Consider the following 21,998-nt stretch of genomic DNA (forward strand, 5'->3'; position numbering starts at 1 on the left):
GTTGACGAGGAAGGACTCTCAATATGTACTTCGCTAAATACTGAACCATGCTGTTGATATCATACATACATGTCACCTTCTTAGACCTCTCGACAGCATGGCACATATTTGTTGCCATCTTTGGTACCTGTATATGCTTGGTAATATCTGAGCACTTGTTCAGCGTGCCGAAACAAGTTCCAATAAGTGATGTAATTATAAATTGATAGTCATGAAAGTGGATGCTTGACCACCCGGGCTCTCTTAGTTGAAACTCAGTCATCTTGATCAAATCGATAAATATAGCTAATCCACAATTTGCACGTTTCCGTAAGGGACTTAGAACGGTCAAGTCTTTCTAAAGTGCTCATCAGGAGGTGAGGCCCGAATGCAGTGTGCACCGTGAAACGCAATATAAAATGCGTCGGATACAGATCTAGACACGGAAAGAGGGTTGTAAGGTTAGGTTTGGCTAGGTTCCCAGGACACAATTTCTCAATGCTCTATTGCGCTTACCAAAACCCATGTAACAAATTGAATGAAACCACTTTTGTGAATCGGGGGGAGGGGGAAATATACTTTCGAGCTCATGTATTTACTTACATGATGGCCTACATTATTATAATACAATACATTACTCAGCTACATTCATACTGGACTCAACAGCCAACGCTTTTGACCCCGCCTTAGTCCACATCTGACCAATGTCCACTGGGTAAGGCTTTTTTTCTTCATTTGGGGGCTAGAACTAAAGTTTAGATTGTGAGAATAGTAAAGTAGTAATTGTGCCCACCAATAACTTCATGCGAACGTTTCTTGACGGATGAAACCCAAAAAGACGCTTGTTTGTGTCCCAAACCTCGGACATGAAGGTCACCTCATGATAGACCAATTGTTTCCGCGAGCCAGGGAATATTCCAACCTGTAGCTCCATTCCGCAGCATCTGGAACAATAAATAAATATAATCTCAGGTCCGTTAGGAAGCTGCTTCTTAAACGCCCAGTTGGTTTGCAGGTTCTCCAAGCATCCACATATGGCTCGAGCCACGGGTAGCTGTACACCCAGCGGTCGTAAAGCTATAGGCGCATACTGAACCTGCCGGACGTTGAGCGGCAGCTTCTGCTCGGCCCTATCCATGATCACCAGTCCAGTATGAATGCGGGCTTCTTTAGATCTTCCCCATACGCCGAACAGCGTTCAATCCAAGCCGGCACCAAAGTAATACAAGTTGACGAAGATTTCTGGCATCATGTACAGATACTCGCACATGAGCAGGGAGCAAGTGCTTGGGAGCACAATAGACGTGAAGGCAGTACTAAAAACTAGCAATCAGAATCGCAACCTTTGTTTACATGCGCACTTACCGCTGCAGATATTCCTTAATCCTATTCAGAGAGCCTTTAGTTTGCAGGTTAAACCCGCAGGACACACCAAAAACGCGAGCGGTCAATGCTCTTCGGGCAATCTTTCTTAACGTATATAGGCACGTCTCGAGAAATTGATCTTCTGCGACGCTCGAGCTCTTCTGATTGCCGTGTTGAGAAGTATGCCACCATCCGCCTTGCGGATCTCCTTCAGTAAGAAAAACAATGGCAAGGTGGAAAGGGCGATTTGCATCTATCCTACATTAAGTAAAAGGTCAATCAGTTTGACCAATAAATCGGAGTACAGTGTTACCTACTCGTCAAGCAGGTGTGCTGACTCGCCTTCTCTAAACTCTTTGTGTATAAGCCGCGTTTCAGCGGCTACGGTGACGTGAAAAGCCGCCAAGGCAGCATGCAATTGGCGCCACAGCGACTCTGCCAAATGTTGGAATACCTTGAGGTGATATATCACCAGAATCAATGAGCATGTTGGTGCTACCCTCATTGTCGCCTTGTGTCCTTGATTGATGAAGTACTGCAAGCAAACATTGATCAATAAGCTCACTCTGATCATTTAGAAGCCGACATACTCCGATTGAAGTCAAGCCACGCTCAGACACACACCGCGGACATGGGAAGATGTCCCCTTTATCCAGCATACTCTGAGGGATTGAGACGCATGACTCCGTTTCCTCTTGTACGTCGTCAACCTGCTCTCCGATCAACGTGTAACAGCAGGCATTTGTGCACCAAAAACAGTCAATCAAGCTTCCACCATCTTTGCACAAGTAACAATACTGTATGCCGTTGGTGAGAGTTCTCAATCAAGTAATTTTTGACTTTACCTTGTTGTTCTGTATAATCTTCTCCTCAGAGTCTATCATGACAGCGGTCACAAGTTTGATCGGTTGTATTTGGTCATGGCTCACCCATTGACACCTGTGAGCTGGCAATTTTGTTGATTGATTCTATGGACGTGTCATTAGTTTTATAGTTTCATAAATAGCCGCCAAGCAGAGATGCTTTTACACACCTGACGGAACAATGAGAGAAGACATGAAGCAACGGTGAAGCTATGGTTGTAAAAAATGGAAATAACTTGGCACGCGTGACAAACAATGCAAATCCAAGTCACGTGGACAGGGTCTATATATCTCCTAAAAGTAAGAAAGCTGGGCCAGCACTCAAGATCCAGTGGTCTACCATTGCTCATAATAAATTACGGGCAACCACCTATGTGATTCATCCTCGAATCTTGAGGTAGCCCTGGACTTGAATCATAATGTCTGGAGACTCAAAAATCCTTGCTGATATGCGCCAAGGCCTTGTTTGTAAGTAGATAAGCATGTTCTTTTCCACTACTTTGGTACCTGTCCTAGGGCTCATGTTATACAATCCGATCCACTCTAAATGAGACACTAGACAAACCAGTTTGTCTTGCTCCTGTTTAACAACGTTCTTTTTTAAATTCACCTCCCACACATCGTCCTTCCAGTAACTCTTTAGATATTGATAAAGCAGGAAGTTGGGGATCCAATGATCTGTAACATTGTTAAAGCCCCCTTTAGCAAACAAGGGTCGAGGAAGGTGGGTGACTGAAGACTGAAGCAAGACATAACAGTATTCGGGCGACGAAAAGTATGCTTCAAGGTATCTAGAGCTGAATGGCTCGATGTAAGGAGTGAGTTTGACTATTCATCCAGCACTCAAATGATGATGCTTTCAACTCCCTTATCTCCTTCTCAAACTTGGTGATATGAAGCATGGACAAGGTAATGAAGCTCTCCGGCATCGTTAAGCTCGACTCTCATTAAATTGTGTGATCAACCAACGTAAGTAGATAACTCATTAGAAATCTTGTAAAGAACTCAAGGCAATCAAATGGACCGCATGGAAGAAACTGATTCAGGCTATGGGTTAATGTTGAGAAGAACCAGCACAGATACAGCTGACATCAAGATGTTAACAAGAGAGAAATATTAAATATCATATCTTCATACGATAACACACAGGTTAGCGGCTGTTGCTAGCACACATTAATGGCCGTAACTTGTGAGTAGCGGCTCCCTGTATATTTGACACAGCATCCTATATCAACAATAGTTTGGTCTCTGTCTCCCTTTTGTTTCCGTCAACTCTTTGAGAGTCCTCAATTGTTTTTCAAATTTGATAAAGAGTAATCCGATAAACCCTCTCACGCTTGCAACTTAATTCTGAGTTTTGGTAAGAATTGGTGTGAAGCTGACCGCCATGAGTTAGATGCTTAAGCCAATTGCAAAAAATGATCTATACAATAGTATTAAAATAATATGCAACACTAGTTTTTTAATGAATATACAACGGACAAAGAAGATTAAAAATGGGAGGTTATTTCAGAATGTAATACATTGACATGTCACTGCACCCAGCCAACATCAATTTTCTAAAACTTCAGGCGACGGAGCCGAGCTGACAACTGGAGACAATATTGCTCAAATAAGAATCGAGAATGACTGTCTGGAGAACAAATGACTGCACTTACAATTGCTGGGGAAGGTCATGTGAGAATCGATACTCCCTATTTCCAAAAGTTCTATGCTTGCAGATGGCAAATCTGTAAGTTCAATCATAAAGGATGAGCAGGGAGTAACATGTGACAATCGGGACTCTACCTGAGACGGGCAAAGAAAGGGTTTTCTCATCCTTGTCTGAGCTGGATTCAACATAGATCGGCTCTGTGACTCTTCTTTTCTGAGAAGTGGAAGCCTCTCCTTGACCAGAGTATACTCTTTGCTTCTGGTTATTATCTTGAGCTTGGCGTGCCTTACCCTTTCCCAGATGTGCTTGGGAAGGCAATTTGGATGCCTCGCCCCGAGAGGCCCTGACAGATGTGGTAACCTTCTCTTCACCCGAGTCAGGAGCGTTGATCACCTTGAACTTCTTGTATTTCGTTTTCTTGCTTGACTTTGATGACAACCGTGCACCAAATTGACTTGAGGCTTTTTGTTTCTTCTTCCTGTTTACTTGTTTTTCGCCCTTGGTCACTGGCGGCTTGGTCCGGACAAGCACCACAGCTGGTTCCTCCTCACTTGACGATCCGGAGTCCACAGTGATATATTCCGGAGGCGGCAGGGATGAAGCGGCAACCGTGGTTTCCAAGTTTGCTTGCGACTGATCATCAGCAGTTGGCAAATCCGACCACGCCTCGGAAGCGTCACTCTTCCAGTATGTATTGACGAGGTACTCCCATTGCTCGTCTCCCAATGCGTCCCACCATGCAGGCCTTGGGCTATGCCACGGCAGTGGTTTGAAGGCAGGATTAGCTGAAACACCATCAGCCGAGGTACTTGCCCAAGACTCCGTTACCGGTCGCCAATAGCCCCCATCGTACTGCGCGTTGGGCTCCAGCAAAGCGTAGCTATAGCCATGTTTTGTTTCTATCCAGAGTATGTCCTCCGTCCTTACAAGTATCAGCCAATATATGAGTATATATGGAGGCTAGGGTAATTATTAACTTACCCATTTTGCCAGTTGATGTTCCTTTCCTTGGATATATGGACAATGTTTGTAATTATGATGGTTTCTAAATGCTTCTCTTCCCAGTCAGCCCCCCAATGTCCCGACCACGTGAAGTATTTGAAAGAGCCGCACAGCGGCGTCACAAATCCAAATGCAATGATGCCCCTCCACCAATACGCATCAGCACCTTGATGGAGGTATGCATATTTGGTCCCTTTGAGAAACATGAAGCCGTCTAGAGCACAAGCTATCACTAGCAAACAACGTAAAGTAGATAAGTTGCGTTTAATTATTGAATTGTTTGCTCTTACCTTCCCCTTTGCGGAGCTCTTGAGGAGACTCAGGATCAAGGGTGATGAATTCGGGCTGAATTTTGTAACCCGCATATGGATTGACAAGAGCTGTGGACTGAGTGTTGGCCGACATAGTGTGTAAGACAAGTGTACGGTAGGTAGTGGTGCGGGAAGCAAGGAATCAAAAAAAAAAACGCGAGGCCTTTTTAGACAACATGGTCACGTGATCTTTGTATTAAGCCTTGTGTGACGCGTTCTTTGTTTGTTCGTAAAACTCACCACCACGCATCATGACATCTTTTGTTTGCGATCAGCAAAGTAACTGGAGAAAATCAAACTGCCGACAGTCTCCTGCATCGGAAGGCAAGCTGTTGGATCCGGAACGGGCTATTGGTCATCTGGCGTCAAAGAGTGAGTTCATTGTACATTCATTCAATTACGCTCATAATATATCTCACTCCTAGATTGTGCAAGAATTATCAGCGCTTTTGACTTTACAATTGACGGTGCGCCGGCTTCCGTTGAGCCACTGCTGCAAGAACAACGCTTTCAAGGCTTGAAAGTCACGGGAGCAGTCTCGAGCTTACTCGGGCAGGAAGGAATATATGCTCAGGGGCTATGGTACGACAACAAAGGCCAATTCGACTGGGTTTGGGCACATATTGATAATGTGCTCAAATTGGAAGTACGCCATGACACAAGGTTCCGAGGCGGGTAAGTTAACGTTTATGAGTTGAAACAAATGTTTGGATCTCATTGTTTATTTACAGAGCTCAATGCATCTGGATGACTACTCACGTGGGGGAGTATGCAATGGGGTTTCCTCATAAGTCCTACGCTGAGTTTTGGAACACCGCCTTGGCATACTTTGGAGCCCCTTCAATAGGCCCACTATTGCAAGATGACTATTGCCCCGACTGGTGGCCAGCACAAAGTTTGGGAATTTGGCCAGGACTACTGCGTCCAGGGGAGGAGCAGTGTGTGTTGACATGGGAAGAAGAGCTTTGACAGATGACTGAACGTCTTAGCGTTGAGGCAGGTGCCAAGACAATCGATTTGGGCTGCTCCAGCGCTCACGAGAGCTCCGGCCAACTGGGACAGCCAGCGCACAATCTTTGCCAGCTGCGACCATGGAACTTGGCCTTTGATGGGGGACTCAAGGCCAAACGCAAGGAACCATATGATGAAGTCACAACCACTGATCCAAACACGTCCTCAGGTGGCAAGGGACGTAAACGTAGGCTAACCGGTTGGGCAAAGGCTTGATTTGGTGGAGGGTGGTTGATGGGTGCCTAATACTGTGGGCGCTCTTGAACTTACGTATCTACGCTGATATGCAGTACATAATAAAATATACGCAGTGCTCATTCCCAACTTGTTGCAAGTGAAAAAATCTGCTCCCACCAAAGCTGTTAATCACGCCACCAAGAACTGCAATCCTTTGAATCCAGGGGTTGGGGGTTATATGAAGCTACAAATAGCAACTCCGTATCTCAATAAGGGATAAGAAGCAGACGCCTGTAATAGTACCTCGCGCCTGGTACGCCACTTAGAGTAGATCGTAGTTGGGTGGTCCCTAGCGTAGCTTAACCTCTGCTGAGTATTGCATTTCAGTTCTTTACTTTCTATCTTCCACAAGACCCCATATGTGTATAACCAAATCAACCAACCAGTCGAGCCAACCAACCAAGCCAACCAAACCAAGTTGAATGGGATAATTGCATAAGCGAGCTTAGGATATGCTGGCTTCCGTTCTTGTTACTTTGGCTTATAACCTGTGCCCTGTAAGCCTGAGCTGTCTGGACTTGAATACATATTGTCTCAGCACGCATGATGAATATCAAAAGCAACTCTATTAGTCATCCATTGATTATATTGCTTCTAGTACCTTGTCTCCTATCTGCAATGAGTAGCCGACCTTAATAGCCTGTGCCTGGAAATAGTCTCAGCTTGCTAACAACTAGATGCTAATCAGACTACCATTGACCCAGCGTCTATGTTGTCTATATTAAAAGGCTTCAGTTGTGGCTTATGGGAGCGTGTCCAAGCAAAGGTCACTGGTGCCAGAACAGGCTGCTCCTAGCAATTGATGAACATTGGCAATAAAAACTAAAAGGCCAAACTGGAAAGCCTCACGGGCAACATCATGAGCAGAGCGTGGTTCCAGCACCTAACCGGAGAGCATAGCCTCAGAGAAAATGGTAGTGGCCCAGTTATATGTTTGAACCGGGTAGCCTTTCGGGCACCTTGTATATAGATTAAATATTTCATAGGCTTTTCTATAATATGAGTTGTACACCAAACATTTGGACAAAGGGGTGTACTATACTATTAGCCTAATTAATTTCCCTTATGGCGCTGTATGCGCTGGCTAAGAGGTCTTATTGGTGCCGTACGCTTGTATATAGTACTTAAATATGGGGTGGAAGGATGTATCAGTACATATGATAAAAAACCAAGTGTACAAAATATTATGCATGACATGTGAGATGGATTGACTTGATAAACAAGCCACAACGACATTAGATTTTATAATGCGCATATAACTAGTGTTATCTGAGTATCTACATCAGCTATCGCATATATAACAGAGCGCAAACGCAAGAATTACCAAATAGCTTTTGCCAAATAGCGCTCGCTCCGACCTGTAGCGGCCTGCACCTCAGTCCGGTTAATAACCACGAATGTGGCAGGTAGCGGCTAGATACTACCAGTTAGCCAGGATACCCATCAGATTGGCGCGAGTTGTGAATGCGGGATTCACCGCCGGTTTAGCAAGTTGACCCATGATCGTTGATAAGGGGACTTCACGTGACCGCGCTGATCATGTGACTGGGATGTTGTGACACGTGTGTTTTCACATTTTCCTCCCTACCTTGTTCACACTTACTTTGACATGTCTACTGGAATTCCCACACTGATTCAGGAGGTGTATCGCGGGAGCTCACTGACGGCGGAAACAGTGACTCTGGACCCTGAAGCCCCGCGGTCAAAGAAAAGTCAAAATGGTACGTGACTTTCTCGCGTTAAATAATTCATTTATAATGCTTTGACTCTCAACACGTTCTTGCATTTGGTCTGTTGATCTTTACCTCACTTTAGAGGTGATTGTCCGTGCCCTGGATGGTTTTGTTTTTGTGAAGCATAACAAGTTGGTCTATCCCCGGTACCAAGATTCGACTCCTGAATGGTGGGAAGACGTACAGGCCTACGGGTACGTGTCAGCGCTTGTGGGCCAGTTTAAGTTCTTTGTCTGGGCCGGGTTTATGGGCGAAGACTACTCGGACAAACATCTGGTTTTCATGTGTATAAAAGACATTGTGGGGATGGTGAAGGAATCAAGCCCTCACTGGCGATCTGGGTAAGTCATTGTGCTAATTTGTCAACTGGATACAACTCATGGTCGGACAGCTTTGAGGAGATTCTGTGGCTGGAGTCAAAGGCCGGATACAGCTATGCGCTGATGGAGCCGGATGCAATCTATGATGAGGTCAGGTGGGCTGAAGTGATTCAAAGCTGGACAAATCTGCCGCCACCTCTAAGCCAGGAAGACCCGACGCTCCGCGAGGTGAACCAAGCCGGGCCACAGCCCGAGTGGTGGAAGGTCAGGGGCGGGAAGAGTACTTGGGAGTGGTTTACCAAACCAATCCGGGACGCGAAGGCAGGCGCGAAACGGAAAACAAACCAAGAGCAGCAAACATCCCGGAAGCGCAAGAAGGGAGGAAAGCGGGCCACACCTTCCCCGTCCAAGAAAAGGGCAATCAGCCAGGATGTCGAGTACAGCCCTGGAAAAGGTGACCAAACTGATGATGATGATGTAATCTTTGATCGCAGCAAGTTGCGACCGCGTAGATGTCGGTTTGGTTTGCGGAGAGCCTACCAAGGCTCAATCCCACGGCCGCTAATGAAGATCCCCGGGATGACGAGGCAGAGGGAGCCAAGGTGCAGGCGCAGGGAAGGGAGAAAGGGAAGGAGGTAAGGAAGGATGACGAGGACAGTGACGAGGAGGAAGAAGAGCAAGAAGAGGGGGATGAGAAAGACGAGGACAAGGAGGAAGCAGAGGACACAGAGAACGAGGAAGACAAGGAAGCCGAGGAAGACGAGGAAGACGAGGAAGACGAGGAAGACGAGGAAGACGAGGAAGACAAGGAAGACGAGGAAGACAAGGAAGACAAGGAAGACAAGGAAGACAAGGAAGACAAGGAAGACGAGGAAGACAAGGAAGACAAGGAAGACAAGGAAGACGAGGAAGACAAGGAAGACAAGGAAGACAAGGAAGACAAGGAAGAAAAGGATGTGGGACGGGAGAGAGGGGAGAAGGAAGGCCAAGTTGTGGCCATGGAAGTTGACGAGGCGGACGCCGAGATGGATGCTGAAGGAGAAGACGAAGGCGAGGACGGTAAGTTATTTGCTTATATCTTAGCATATTTAACAATTTTATATTATTTGATACTAACGTTTTAATCAAAGTTGCCATGTCAAGTCCGCCTGGCAAAGCTACTTCCTCCAAGAAAATTCCTGACCCGGAAGCAGGTGAGTCAAATTTGGCAAAGCGTTGAGAACTATAAACTAACGGATTGAAAGCTTCTCCTTCGCGTAAAGCATTGCCTGCCCCCGCGCGATTTGCGCGTACACCTACTCCGGGGCCTGAGCTTACTCCTCCTCCTGTGCCTCTCTCTAATCCGGCGCCTTCCCCAGTCTCTGCGCCTCCAGAAACTTTGGGGTCTATCCTCACTCCTGCTCCCGCACTTCCCCTTGCTCCCGTGCCTTCTCTTGTTGCCGCGCCGGCTTGTACGTCTCCGCCTGCGCCATCCCAGGATCCGGCTTCTTCTCTGGCTCCGGCCTCCCCTCCGGCTCCAACTCCGACTCCCGCCTCAGCCCCAACCCCTCCTCCAGCCCCGGCTCCTGCTCCTTCTCCTTCTCCTGCTCCTACTCCTGCTCCTGCTCCGGCTCCTGCTCCTGCTCCGGCTCCGGCTCCGGCTGCTGCTCCTTCTCCTGCTCCTTCTCCTGCTCCTGCTCCTGCTCCGACTCCTGCTCCTGCTCCTGCTCCTGCTCCTGCTCCTGCTCCTGCTCCTGCTCCTGCTCCTGCTCCTGCTCCTGCTCCTGCTCCTGCTCCTGCTCCTGCTCCCGCTCCCGCTCCGACTCCGGCTCCGGCTCCGGCTCCCACTCCCGCTCCTGCTCCTGGACCGGCGCCTGCGCCTGCGCCGCCATCTCCCATTCTTCCTGCATCTCCCGCCGGTCCCGCGCCCACTTCTCTTGAGCCTCCCTCGACCGCTGTGTCTTCAGCTTCTGTGCCCGCCAGCACACCACCCCCAACCCCTCCCCCTGCGTCTACGAACGCCTCTGTGCCTGCGACTGTCACTTCAGTTTCAGCACCTATTCCCCCTGCCGGCTCCTCGCTTTATGCACAGTCAGTCCCAGATACATGTGAGTTCGATATGGACAATACGACGGGAAGGCAATAAGGAGCTATTTTCTTGTATATTCTGTTTTTTTTTTGTGAATTTTGAGGACTTGTTTTGATATAAAACGGTCCTACATGAATATATATCTATTACATCCTGTTGCAGAAAAAAGCAATCCACGTAGCTGAAATTTATCAAACATATGGTAGGCTACAAATATAATGTCATAGATCGGAGAGTACATACATGTCATCATAGTAAGTAAATGAGTAGTTGCCCGTTTTGAAATGACCAGCCTGCTTTAAGCCTTGAAGTCCATCCCACAATGTCCAAGTCAACTTGCTTCATTTCGGTGAATCCAGTCTTGGGAAAGCTCCTGGCGACAAATTCGGTTAACCCAAGTGATAAGTATAATGACTGAAAAATGCGGAGTACGCGCTAAGGCTAAGAGCCACCTGGAATAGCGGGACCGTCAGAAACTAATTGTTGGTCGTGAGTAATTTTCTCAGACGTGTAACCCACTTCCCTCCTCAGGATTTTTCATCAGGGAGCTTTTCCCAATACATATTGGTGGTATTGGGGTGTCAACTGTTGGTTGATTAACCATCATTATCTTTCTGCCATGGCCGATAATGGAAGATACTGTGCTATGACCAATAAGCGCTTTAGACCGGTTGGGTATTGGAGTCAAAAATGGGTAAGGGTTATCTGTATCAGTCAATAGAAACTATAAATGAATATTCTGAGATGTATTTGGCGGTCTACACTGTCCTGCGCAAGACCTTATGAGTCGGTATAAAAGACAATAGAGCCTTTGCATGTACCCGACTTGTTGTTTTGAGGCTTTGTTTTATCAGCAAGTGCTTTATGTGAGCTACAAGAGAATGATGGCTTTCTCCAAATGTCTAATCGTTTATTGAGGAATAAAACGTTGCTTTCTATGTTGAAGATGAGCCACATAAATGTACTACTGACAAACATACGGGCAATACTAGGGGCACCTCCCATTATAGCCCTGGTCCTTCCAATTGCGTGTTGCTGCATATAACCTTCCAGAGTCATAAAAGGTTGGATATGAATACATGAATTTTCTGTTTATGATACGTTCATAATTTTCTCATATGCTGACGCTATCACTTTCTGATTGGGATATCATGAAATCACCTATGTTGCTGCTTAGAATCTGGGGTCTTGTAAAAGAAATGCTCAACAAATCTTTCACACGTAAATGGCAGAAGTTTACAGAGTTGATGAAACCACTAGTAGTGAGCCCAATGCGTGAAAGATTGATACAATAAAGCATTGCCCATTATGATAGGGTTTTAGCCTGTCGTTTTGCGTAAGTCATACACCATCCCCTGTGGTACTGGCTCACTTAATGAGCTACTAAACTAGTACAAAACCAACCCAAGTGTAAACTAAATATCATAAAGCGTCTACAACTCAAAGTCTTAATCCTGGTTTGAAGATAAATAATATTGTCTCAAACGGAGTAGGGTATTTTGAACAAGCAATGACTGAGTTCAAGCAGTCGAAGATCATATCAATGAACGGCTGGTGTATCAAGTGTAATCATGACACTTTAGCTACATGTCTGGGCTACGAGTCAGCTGGGCCTGTTATCATGAAGAACAAAAAGGCTTCCACGCACTACCACCAATATGAGGGTATTACATTAGTGATCACCAGCGCGAATTAACCTAGGGTTGCGAATCATCCAAGGCCCTCCTTTCAATGGTCCTACTTGTTGCGCAGATTTAGGCACGTTGCTGACCCCGGTTGACCACAAGTGGTTCTTGCCTGTGCCTATGGGTAACCAAGCCCAGTGTGCTGAGACATATCGTCTAGCGTCTTGAACCATCTGCGCTCAACTTGACTCAGGAAGGGCTAGCTGCATGGTGCAAAACTCAACCACCACTCCCAAATTCGAAACACCTTGTTGCCTTTCAAGGTTCCCGGTGCTGCCTTGAATGAGCGGAAACAGATGAGCCACGGTGGCATCCCACTTGCTGAGATCAGCAGGAAACAAGTAGTACGATTCAAACGCTCTTGTGAGATTCTCCATGCTGGTGAAGAAGTCATGCGTTACTCCAGCAAGCTCGTCGCTGCCAAGTCGGCACCAAGACTCACGCGCTTGTGAGCGGTTAGGAGCCTTGTTCATGATCTGGATTGGATAATTGCTGATAATGTCCCAAAGCATATTCTTGAACGGTGAAGCGCTCTCTTGCTCTGCCTGATCTTCTTCTTCTTCTGATGAGTACGTATCCTGATCTTGAGCATAATTGGGACCAGCAAGCGGGTTTGCTGTGTCATGGGTACTCCGGATCGTAACTAGTCTCTGCTTGTTTGATATTGGAGCCGCGCTTGAATTCTGCGCGCTGCTTTCCCAAGGGCGAGGGTCTTCATCGCGCGGTTGCTTTCGGAGATTCACTCCCACAATCTTGTTGAAAGCCATGATACTGCTCAACGATTGACCTTGAGGCCCAAGTAAGTAGAGAATGATTGCCTGGTCAAGAACTCGCTGCCTAGAAACACGCGGCTGTTTGTTTTTCTCAAAATGAATCTTGGGGAGAAACAGGGCGCCCAGCTTACGCGTGGGAACCAATTCGTTTCCCCTCATTTCTTTAACGCAGGCTGCATCATGAACCTGGTCCCAAGTCCCCCCAGAGGCTGGACGGTTCACCAGTGCATTCATCATGTATTCCATGATGATGAGCAATGTCCCAGCCACGGCAAGCCGGTTGAGGGTAAACGTACGCCAAGCGTCCATCCATTGGCACATAACGCTTTTCATGGACGCAAGCCGGCAACGTTTCCAGTGCCTGCCAACAGATGAGTATTACTTCCACAGGGATGAGCAGAATACGTGCTTACCAGAACACATCACGGTCTAAAACATAGACACACCTCCGGAGCAGCTCATCCGGTATTCTCAAATGACAGGTGGGATAGCTCTCATACTCTACACGAGTCTCAATACGTAAGGCTACACCATGGTTGCAAGCCGAGTTCTCAAAGCTAGACATCAACCCGTTGATATGCGTGCTGAGCTCTTGATCCCATGACTCAAGCATTCGGATGGCGCTGGTTCGCTGTGCGTTCTGAGCTAGCGCAATGTTGTAGGTATTGCTTTTGTCGGTGGTGTAGATTTGCGCATAAGTGATACCGGTGTCTCCTGCTAGCCTACGGGGGATGGTCAAGCGACCGCCAGCAAGGGCGTTCAAGTGGGCAACTTCGTCCTTCTGGTAATGATTTCCTTGACCGCTAACAAGCTCTTCACAGCTTTCAAATGCTAAGCCGGTATAGTGTTGAAATAGAAGGGAGTGCATATCCGCATCCGCAAATGTACACTCCAATGGATCGTCCGGATTTGGCGAGATGGTGATCCGGGTGGCAATGTCGATGAACCACATACCAGGCTCAAATAGAGTGGTATTGAAATGGCTGAGTATACCTTTGACAGCTTTCACCCTTGGGCTTTCTTGATCAACCTCAATTTCAACATCTGGAGACCATGTAAGCTTTGTTAGTGAGCAAATGGGACTCTGATAGCTATTCATGCATACCTTCATCATCACCCGTAGGCTCATTAAGCACAGTCACGGGGGGGACCTCTGGAGGGGGATGAACGCTGCACTCCCGATTCTTCACTCCTCTGAGCTCGTAGGACAAGAAAAAGTACCTGGCCCAGCGCAGCTTCTCAGTCTCCTGGATCATGGCTCTGGCGCAGTCCAACCAATCCTGAATGTACTCGACATGAATGTCTTGACCAGTTTGCTGCGCCACGCCTCCACGCATGTCTTGACTCTCGCCTTGCTGGTTTTGATACTCTTTTTGCTTGGACTTGTGGCTTTGACTTCTGAACTTCTCGTCCTCATAGGTGCCAGGCCATTCTCGTACTAAATCCTCCGGGAGGGTTTGAAGAGCTGCTGGATGAAACGCCAAGTCGTAGAGCTGAGCCATTTGGGAGTCACCCAGGTACATGTTGTTACCGGTTGATCCCAAAAGCGGGAAGTGCAAGCGGAACATTCCATTATCTCCCAAATCCAAGAATCGAATGTTGGGCACTTTGTGTATATGCATTTCCTAAATCAAAGCAAAACATGGTGAGTGGTATGCTAATGATAATGAGTGTATGTGGGGATTGCTTACTAAAGTACGGTCATCCATCAATACTTTGACTGGCCCAATATGAAGGTCAGAGGTAAGAGTATACGATTTGCTTCTCATCATGTAATACTTGACAGTCTTGAGAGTGGGTACAGGAATCAAAGGCATGTTTCTTGGAACAACGCCAATCATTGAGTCAACATCCGCAAGTTGATGTACAGTTTGGTTATTCAGCGGGCGGCAATCGTTGAAGGTAATTTGAGCGCGTCGCAGCCTCCTTGACTCCGGATCATAGAAATGACTACACAAGCCAAACGCATCTCGGAGCTCAGGCGTTGACTCACGGTCCAAGCGAAGCCAAATTGCCAGCCACTCCCTAAGCGTCACCAGCTTGATTTTGGGTAAGTTCTTGTCAATCTGCTCCCTTTTATCAGTTTCAAAGGTTGCCTCGTCCTCGGTATAGTTTGGAGATGAATAGCGCGAAGACATGGTTGAGAAAAGCAGAAGGTACAAAGATCAAGAGGAGAGAAGTTGGTTTCAAGGTAAACCCGTTAGTTAGATGGTCTTCTGTGAGCTTCAGAGTACTTATAATCAGTCAAACCAAAATCAGATGAACGACTGCACAAATAACGTTATTGGTCAAAAGGAATTTACCAAGACTGATTGTCATATCCACGGCCTCAGGTACAAACATAAGAGCAGTCAGCCATGCAAAATCCTGATTGATTAAACCATGATACCGTATCACCTGTCGCCATGAAATACATGGCAAATCTCATGTCAAACCAAGATCAGCATTGATTGCATGTCCCCGCACTGCTGATCACATGTTGCGTCAAGGTTGTGTGATTGCTCATAATGGTCTGCGCATGGATATCATTTACCAGGGTTGGGTGTGTCTGTCTTGCGTTTCCGTACTCAATAGGCTGTGTTTCACTACTGGACTGCGGAACTCAACAAAAGAGACTGTTTAATTTGAGCTGCCATAGTGCCTGTTCTAGAATGTGCCTGTCAAATGTTGGCACCAGCGGTGCGCCACAACCCTTAAGACCAGTACCTTAGGTCTTGACGCAAGCCTTTCAACAATGGAACTATTGAACCCAATATTGCACTTTTTTCTGCAAGCACTGCTGATAAGTATTTGCGTGCAAGCGTCCAGCATGACGTGAGCAGCATTTCTCCAATTGTGGAAAGGTGAGTAACGAAGTTAGAGAGGAAACATTGGATCTTAATAAGGTGACAAACCTTATTCCGCCACATGATAGAATTGATTAAAAACAAAATGAATTCTTGAAACCGACAATTGAGTGAACATCCACGGTTGTTGTTCATCAAGCCGTCAAAAGAAAAGAACATATTTTATACAAGATTCTAAGGCACGGGGAATCGTTCCAAGATGATCCAAGCCTTGCACTGAAACTTAATTTACCCCCGCATTTATCTTAGCTCAAACAATCTGCAATCTGACTGTCATCAGTTAATTTTGGCTGTGGGGGTTCCCACTTGAGAGAATCAAATGTAGATACGGACAGCCAAAGATTGAATACGGCTGAGATGCCTAATATGGGTAATGCCTTAGCTGAAAACTGCTTCCTTTAACGGTATTGATTGGCTTGGCATGACAGCGGAGCTTTGAGGATCCAGCAGACAAAGTCTGAGACAAGGTAGCACTTTCTTATGATCGCCATGAGACATGTGATTGTAATCCTGGAGGCCATGATACAAAAGAACCAATGCTTGCAGGTAGCAATACCCCCAAACGTGATCTTTGCAGTCCCAGCTACTACTTGAGCTACTTAGCAGTCTATCACCACTATCTCACATTTATCCTTTTCATCACACTTAGATCCTCACCATGCCTTTGACTCCCGTTGCCCACTCCGTTCTCTACCTGTTCAAAGCTGCTGCTATGAACGAGTCACACCCGTTAACCTGCTGTCATGACCTTCATCGGCATGACATGAATTTTTACTATTTTCTACCTTTTTTCTGAGACACTTTCCTTTTTTGATATATATTTATGACTCATCAAGATCACGTGACATATTTGATATATGATGTGAAATTGTAAATGACTCACTATTTAGTACTGTTGTTTTTGATGTGGCTCCACTCATGTATATAAGCAGGGTCAAGTCGCCGCTAAACAGCAAGACTTGACCTCTTCGTCAATTCATCCTAAGTTCACTCCTACCCTTTGCCCAGGCCCCTAGTCGGCCACTAGTGCATCTTACTTAACATCATTAACCAGGCCTTTGTCGCCCTCTCCCTTACCATAACCCTTGGCCCTTCGTCGGCCCTCTACCTTGTTTCATAGTCCATTGGTGATAGGGCCACGGACTTTAAGCCTACTTGCATCATAGGTCCGAGCTTAGTCGTGACACTAGGTCAAGTCTTTTCACTCGTACTCTTGTCGACAAACGAGACCTACGCTTGGATAAGCACCAACGTCTGAAAAGCTATCACATCGTAGCCCCTGTGTAATAATCAAAGACAGGAATACGAGTAGCAGTAAGACCGCGGGATAGCCCCTCGCTAGCGATCGTCCGCATACCAGGGTGTCCGCACCTTTAGTCATACGCTGTTAGTCAGCCAAACCTCTGCTTACAAAAAACCTGACTAATATCACGCTTGCACACAGCTGTTGATTTTAGTACAAGGATTGTCTAACGCTAGTGGTGCAGCAAACAGTTAGTATTTTAGCACTATAAATCCGTTTTGTCTATCTGATCGAGTACCGATTTGTATCGGGAACGCATCCTAGTGTTCGATTTTTTAGACCTCATCCTATTTGCCATCTTTTGGCCTTACTCCGTCGTCACCCGCTATCTGTACCTTGAAAAAACTCTCAACAATATTGATCACATACTAGTGGGTTGTATCAATAATCTTGAAGAACATATTGCTCGCATAGAAGAACCCGGGCTACTCCAAACCATTGCCCACATCAAGCATCACAAATCCTTTGCCAAGCGCCTCAACAACATCTACAAGGCTGATCTTCAAGAACAAAGGAACCTTATCTCCAACCTCGAAGCCCACAATCGCGATCTAGCTCTCACTATCGAAGAGCAAGAAAGGCTTATCGAGGAGAAAGATAGGTTATTAGTTGAGAAAGAGTTGGAGTTGGATAATTTCCATTGTTCCATTCAAGACATCACCCAAGACGGAAAAGGTCGAATCCATTACTACAAAGAATATGAGTTTTTCGCAGTCTCACATGACAATGCCTGGCTTGGGCGCAATGGGAGAGACTAATTTGTCTTCTCCCCAAATCCAATTGGGGTGGTCTGCCCCTTCTTCACGTACTCATACTCCTGCTCCTGCGGCTGTGCCACCTCATGTATATTCCCCCATGTCATTTGACAATATGTCTGATCGCAAGTTATTAAATATGGTTGCCCAAAACATGATTGTTCTAAAAAAAGAGTTTTTGCAATTACAAGGCGCTTATGAAGCGCAACATGATCAAATAGCGTTGCTGAGAGCTGAACTCAAAGAACATCGTGACCAATCACGCAATCAACATATATTCTACTCTACCCAAATCCAAGGGGCGGCCGCTTCCATTCAAGCTGTGCAAGATCAACTACTCCACAATTACAATACTTGTCCCACGGCCCTGCCCCACCTCCACCTTCTGGCACAGCCACCTCCACCAATCCCCCACCCGCTCCTGCTTTGTCCAATTCGGACTTGAAATTTGCTAAACCCAATAAGTTCAGTGGCAAGAAAGAAGACGCCCTCAATTTCATTATTGCCTGCCAGGCCTATATAAGAGCAAAAGGAGCAACCCGTTCTCATGAAGAAAAAATCTTGTGGGTGACATCATACTTTGAGGGAACGGCTGAGGATTGGGTTTGCCCATATAAAGAAAGGAAGGTGTTCAGGGGAGAAGCAGTTCCTCTGTTGGAAGATATCGATACTTTTTGGGCCGAGTTCACTAAACATTATGTGGACACAAATTGCGACGAGAAATATCGTCAAAAATGGAATAATTTGCGGCAGAAGGCGTCAGTCCAAGAATACACTCGGGAATTTCAGCAATACTCTGTTTCCTTGGGTTACAGCGACGAGACTCTGCGCAATAAATACTACGATGGTCTTAAAAACGAAATTAAAGACATCATGCTGTCAACAATGTTCCAATGGCGTCGGGCCACAGCTCAACAAGTGTATGACAAAGCAGAGGAAATTGCTAACCATATTGAATCTACGCGCCTATCCAATCCCTCCGTCTCCACTGTTCGCGCCACTCCCACTGCTGTTTCCAACTCCACCTCCAGCCCCACTCCCACTCGCACTTGCCTCAATGTGGGAGATAATGTCTACATGATCGATCCAACCACTCGTCGCGCCAAGAAAGGCGCCATTACTTCCATTATTCGCACAACCTCTGGCAATATGCCAAACGTTAGATGGAATGGGGAAACCAAGGACACCATGATTCCCTTCCCCTCCCTTAAAAAAGATGAACGTCCTGCCGCCGCCGCACCTGTCAAACCCATAATTGCCCCCACTCCTGTTTTAGCTTCAAACTCTAAGGGTCCAGGCCCCATGGACCTGGATGGAAGGGGCTTTACAAATCTCACCTGTCATGTATGCGGTGGTAAAGGCCACTTTGCACGCAATTGTCCCTCAAAGCCTATGTCTGGACATGTGGCTAACGTTGAATGGTCTTGGGAAAGGCCAAAAGAAGAAAATCGTATTGAAGTAGTTTCTGAGGATGAGGAATCGGGAAAAGGAAAAGCCAAGGCCGACTAAGGAGTAAGGCACTTGGCTGTATGCTCGCGGATTTGCACCATGAAAACAACGATTTTGAAATACTTTCTTTATGTAATACATCACAAATATATGCGTCGTTTTCTGCAAATCCGTGTGAATCTCCTAAAATCCAGAAATCCAGTTTTTCGGCTAAACCCTTTCAAGGAAAAGCCATGATCGATTCAGGAGCAACTTCTTGCTTCATACACCCTCTTTGGTTGAAACTTACCAACTTCCCGCTTATCAACATCAAATCCCAAAAAAATTACGCGTCATAGATGGCCGAGAAATTGACTCTGGTCAAATTACCCATTTCACTCGTTTTAAGTGCACCATCGGCAGTCATACTGAAGAATTGGAATGTCACATTTCGAACATTGGCAATCATCAACTAGTGCTAGGAATGTCATGGCTGAAAAAGCATAATCCCCAAATCTCATGGGAAAAGCACACACTCGTTTTCAATTCATCATATTGTTCCAATAATTGCCTATCCGTACCTACTGTCCTAGAACTCAAGGCAGTAGAAGAAATACCACTTCCTTATCAGGAATTTGCCAAGGTCTTCTCTGAAGAAGAATCATCCAAACTACCGCCCCACCGTCCTTACGATATTGCCATTGAGTTACTTCCTGACGCAAGACCCCGACATGGCCCCATATATAGTTTAGGCCCAAGGGAAGATGCAGAACTGAAGGAAACTATTGAGAAACAACTCAAGGCTGGTCTGATTCGCCCATCAAAATCCCCAATGGCCTCTCCCATCTTGTTTGTCAAAAAGAAAAATGGGAAACTACGTATGTGTGTGGACTACAGGCGTCTGAATAGCATGACCAAGAAAAACGTCTACCCTCTGCCCTTACCACAAAACCTGATTGAGAAATTACAAGGTGCTAAAATCTTTAGCAAATTTGATCTTAGGGCAGGATATAATCTAGTTTGAATTAAAGAAGGTGATGAATGGAAAACTGCATTCAAGACCAAATACGGACTATTCGAATACTTGGTTATGCCTTTTGGATTGACAAATGCGCCGGCGGCTTTTCAAGGCATGATGAACGAAATTTTCCGAGACCTTTTGGATGTCTATGTCATCATTTACTTGGACGATATTTTAGTCTTTTCTCTGAATGAAAAAGATCACGAAGTTCATGTACGAGAAGTACTTAAGAGGCTACAGGACAACGACCTCTTTTGCAATATCAAAAAATGTCACTTCCATGTGAAGAAGATTGATTACTTAGGGTTTATTATATCCGAATTTGGCATAGAAGTGGATCAGTCTAAAGTTACAGATGCAATGAATTGGTCAATACCCAAAAATGTCAAGAACATCCAGGAATTCTTAGGATTTGTAAACTTTTACAGGCGATTTATCCCTAATTTTGGCAACATGGCATGCCCTTTGTATAATTTGCTCAAAAAAGACAGTCAATGGAAATGGGAACAAGCAGAACAGCAATCTTTTGACGGCCTTAAAAAATGTCTTACCTCAGCACCCTTGCTTTACAGCCTGACACCACAAGACAATTTTATGTAGAATGCGATGCATCGGACTATGCCACTGGAGCAATACTATCCCAGCGTAATTCTGAAGGGAAACTAGCCCCCGTAGCCTATCTATCAAAATCCCTATCCCCAGCCGAAAAAAACTACAACATCTTTGACAAAGAATTACTGGCAGTCATTAGGGCATTTAAAGAATGGCGTCATTTACTGGAAGGATCGGAACTACCAGTCCAAGTTCTAACAGATCATAAGAATTTGGAGTATTTCTCCACGTCCCAATCCCTGAATAAACGTCAAATTCGATGGGCAAACTTCCTAGTTGACTACAATTTCCAAATCATCTATAGACCAGGAGCGCAAAACAAGAAGGCAGATATCCTCTCTAGACGTTACGACCTAGTACCCCTTGAAGGGGGGGTAGAGAACCAAGTTCTCTTGAAACCAGAACTTTTTATCCTGTCAATCACCCCAGATCAGGAAATTAACGACCTGATTGGCGAAGCAATCTATGAGGATAACCGGCTAAAAGAGATCTTGCATAAACTCCAGAACAAGGAAAAGGTCTTAGACTGGGAATTGAGAGAAGGACTGCTATGGTTTCAAGGAAAAATATTTGTACCAAAGGACGACACTATTAGGAACCTTATCTTGGAATCCAGGCATGACGCTTTAGCAGCAGGTCACCCAGGACAAGCTAGGACATTAGAACTTGTTTCCAGGAGTTACTACTGGCCATTGCTAAAAAAATTCGTCAACTCTTACGTCAGCCACTGCGAAACCTGCATCAGGTCTAAACCAACAAATCAAGTACCTATAGGCCTGTTAAAACCATTGCAAATTCCTGAACGTCCCTGGGAAGATATAGCTTATGACATGATTGTGGGATTACCGGTTTCAGAGGGCTTTGATGCCATTTTAACTGTGATTGATTGATTCTCAAAAATGGTCCACTTCATTCCCACCCAATCCACAGCATCTGCCATTGATATTGCCAACCTATTTGTCACATACGTATGGAAGTTACACGGTCTACCCAAAAGCACAATTTCAGATAGGGGTCCCACATTCAATGCCA

At 45.8% G+C, this 21,998-nt stretch overlaps 6 protein-coding genes across 6 annotated transcripts; 4 read left to right on the forward strand and 2 right to left on the reverse strand.

Moving 5' to 3' along the window:
- Positions 1-613: 613 nt before the first annotated feature.
- On the reverse strand, positions 614-5,268 carry RhiXN_07572 (adenosinetriphosphatase; the record flags this gene model as incomplete). The annotated part of the gene is made up of 11 exons (XM_043327388.1): positions 614-721; positions 773-1,109; positions 1,236-1,295; positions 1,345-1,602; positions 1,662-1,879; positions 1,935-2,054; positions 2,773-3,035; positions 3,866-3,937; positions 3,996-4,783; positions 4,843-5,095; positions 5,154-5,268. 11 exons carry the CDS (start codon positions 5,266-5,268, stop codon positions 614-616), a joined length of 2,592 nt encoding a protein of 863 aa, XP_043182773.1.
- Positions 5,269-5,425: 157 nt separating this feature from the next.
- RhiXN_07573 (uncharacterized protein) lies at positions 5,426-6,401 on the forward strand (the record flags this gene model as incomplete). The annotated part of the gene is made up of 4 exons (XM_043327389.1): positions 5,426-5,546; positions 5,600-5,849; positions 5,906-6,112; positions 6,164-6,401. The coding sequence occupies 4 exons, from the start codon at positions 5,426-5,428 to the stop codon at positions 6,399-6,401; spliced, it is 816 nt and encodes a 271-aa protein (XP_043182774.1).
- A 1,630-nt stretch (positions 6,402-8,031) lies between these two features.
- RhiXN_07574 (proteoglycan 4) lies at positions 8,032-10,600 on the forward strand (the record flags this gene model as incomplete). Its single annotated transcript, XM_043327390.1, has 6 exons — positions 8,032-8,143; positions 8,238-8,496; positions 8,547-8,989; positions 9,046-9,534; positions 9,606-9,668; positions 9,720-10,600. 6 exons carry the CDS (start codon positions 8,032-8,034, stop codon positions 10,598-10,600), a joined length of 2,247 nt encoding a protein of 748 aa, XP_043182775.1.
- A 1,807-nt stretch (positions 10,601-12,407) lies between these two features.
- RhiXN_07575 (DEAD (Asp-Glu-Ala-Asp) box polypeptide 58) lies at positions 12,408-15,139 on the reverse strand (the record flags this gene model as incomplete). The annotated part of the gene is made up of 4 exons (XM_043327391.1): positions 12,408-13,362; positions 13,415-14,045; positions 14,107-14,626; positions 14,693-15,139. 4 exons carry the CDS (start codon positions 15,137-15,139, stop codon positions 12,408-12,410), a joined length of 2,553 nt encoding a protein of 850 aa, XP_043182776.1.
- Positions 15,140-16,505: 1,366 nt separating this feature from the next.
- On the forward strand, positions 16,506-19,414 carry RhiXN_07576 (Retrotransposon gag protein; the record flags this gene model as incomplete). The annotated part of the gene is made up of 3 exons (XM_043327392.1): positions 16,506-16,587; positions 17,523-17,853; positions 18,205-19,414. 3 exons carry the CDS (start codon positions 16,506-16,508, stop codon positions 19,412-19,414), a joined length of 1,623 nt encoding a protein of 540 aa, XP_043182777.1.
- Positions 19,415-19,817: 403 nt separating this feature from the next.
- On the forward strand, positions 19,818-21,856 carry RhiXN_07577 (Retrotransposable element Tf2 protein; the record flags this gene model as incomplete). Its single annotated transcript, XM_043327393.1, has 3 exons — positions 19,818-20,304; positions 20,365-20,844; positions 20,955-21,856. 3 exons carry the CDS (start codon positions 19,818-19,820, stop codon positions 21,854-21,856), a joined length of 1,869 nt encoding a protein of 622 aa, XP_043182778.1.
- Positions 21,857-21,998: the final 142 nt, after the last annotated feature.

This window comes from Rhizoctonia solani, chromosome 9, assembly GCF_016906535.1.
Source record: "Rhizoctonia solani chromosome 9, complete sequence".
In the NCBI taxonomy this organism is placed as follows: domain Eukaryota; kingdom Fungi; phylum Basidiomycota; class Agaricomycetes; order Cantharellales; family Ceratobasidiaceae; genus Rhizoctonia; species Rhizoctonia solani.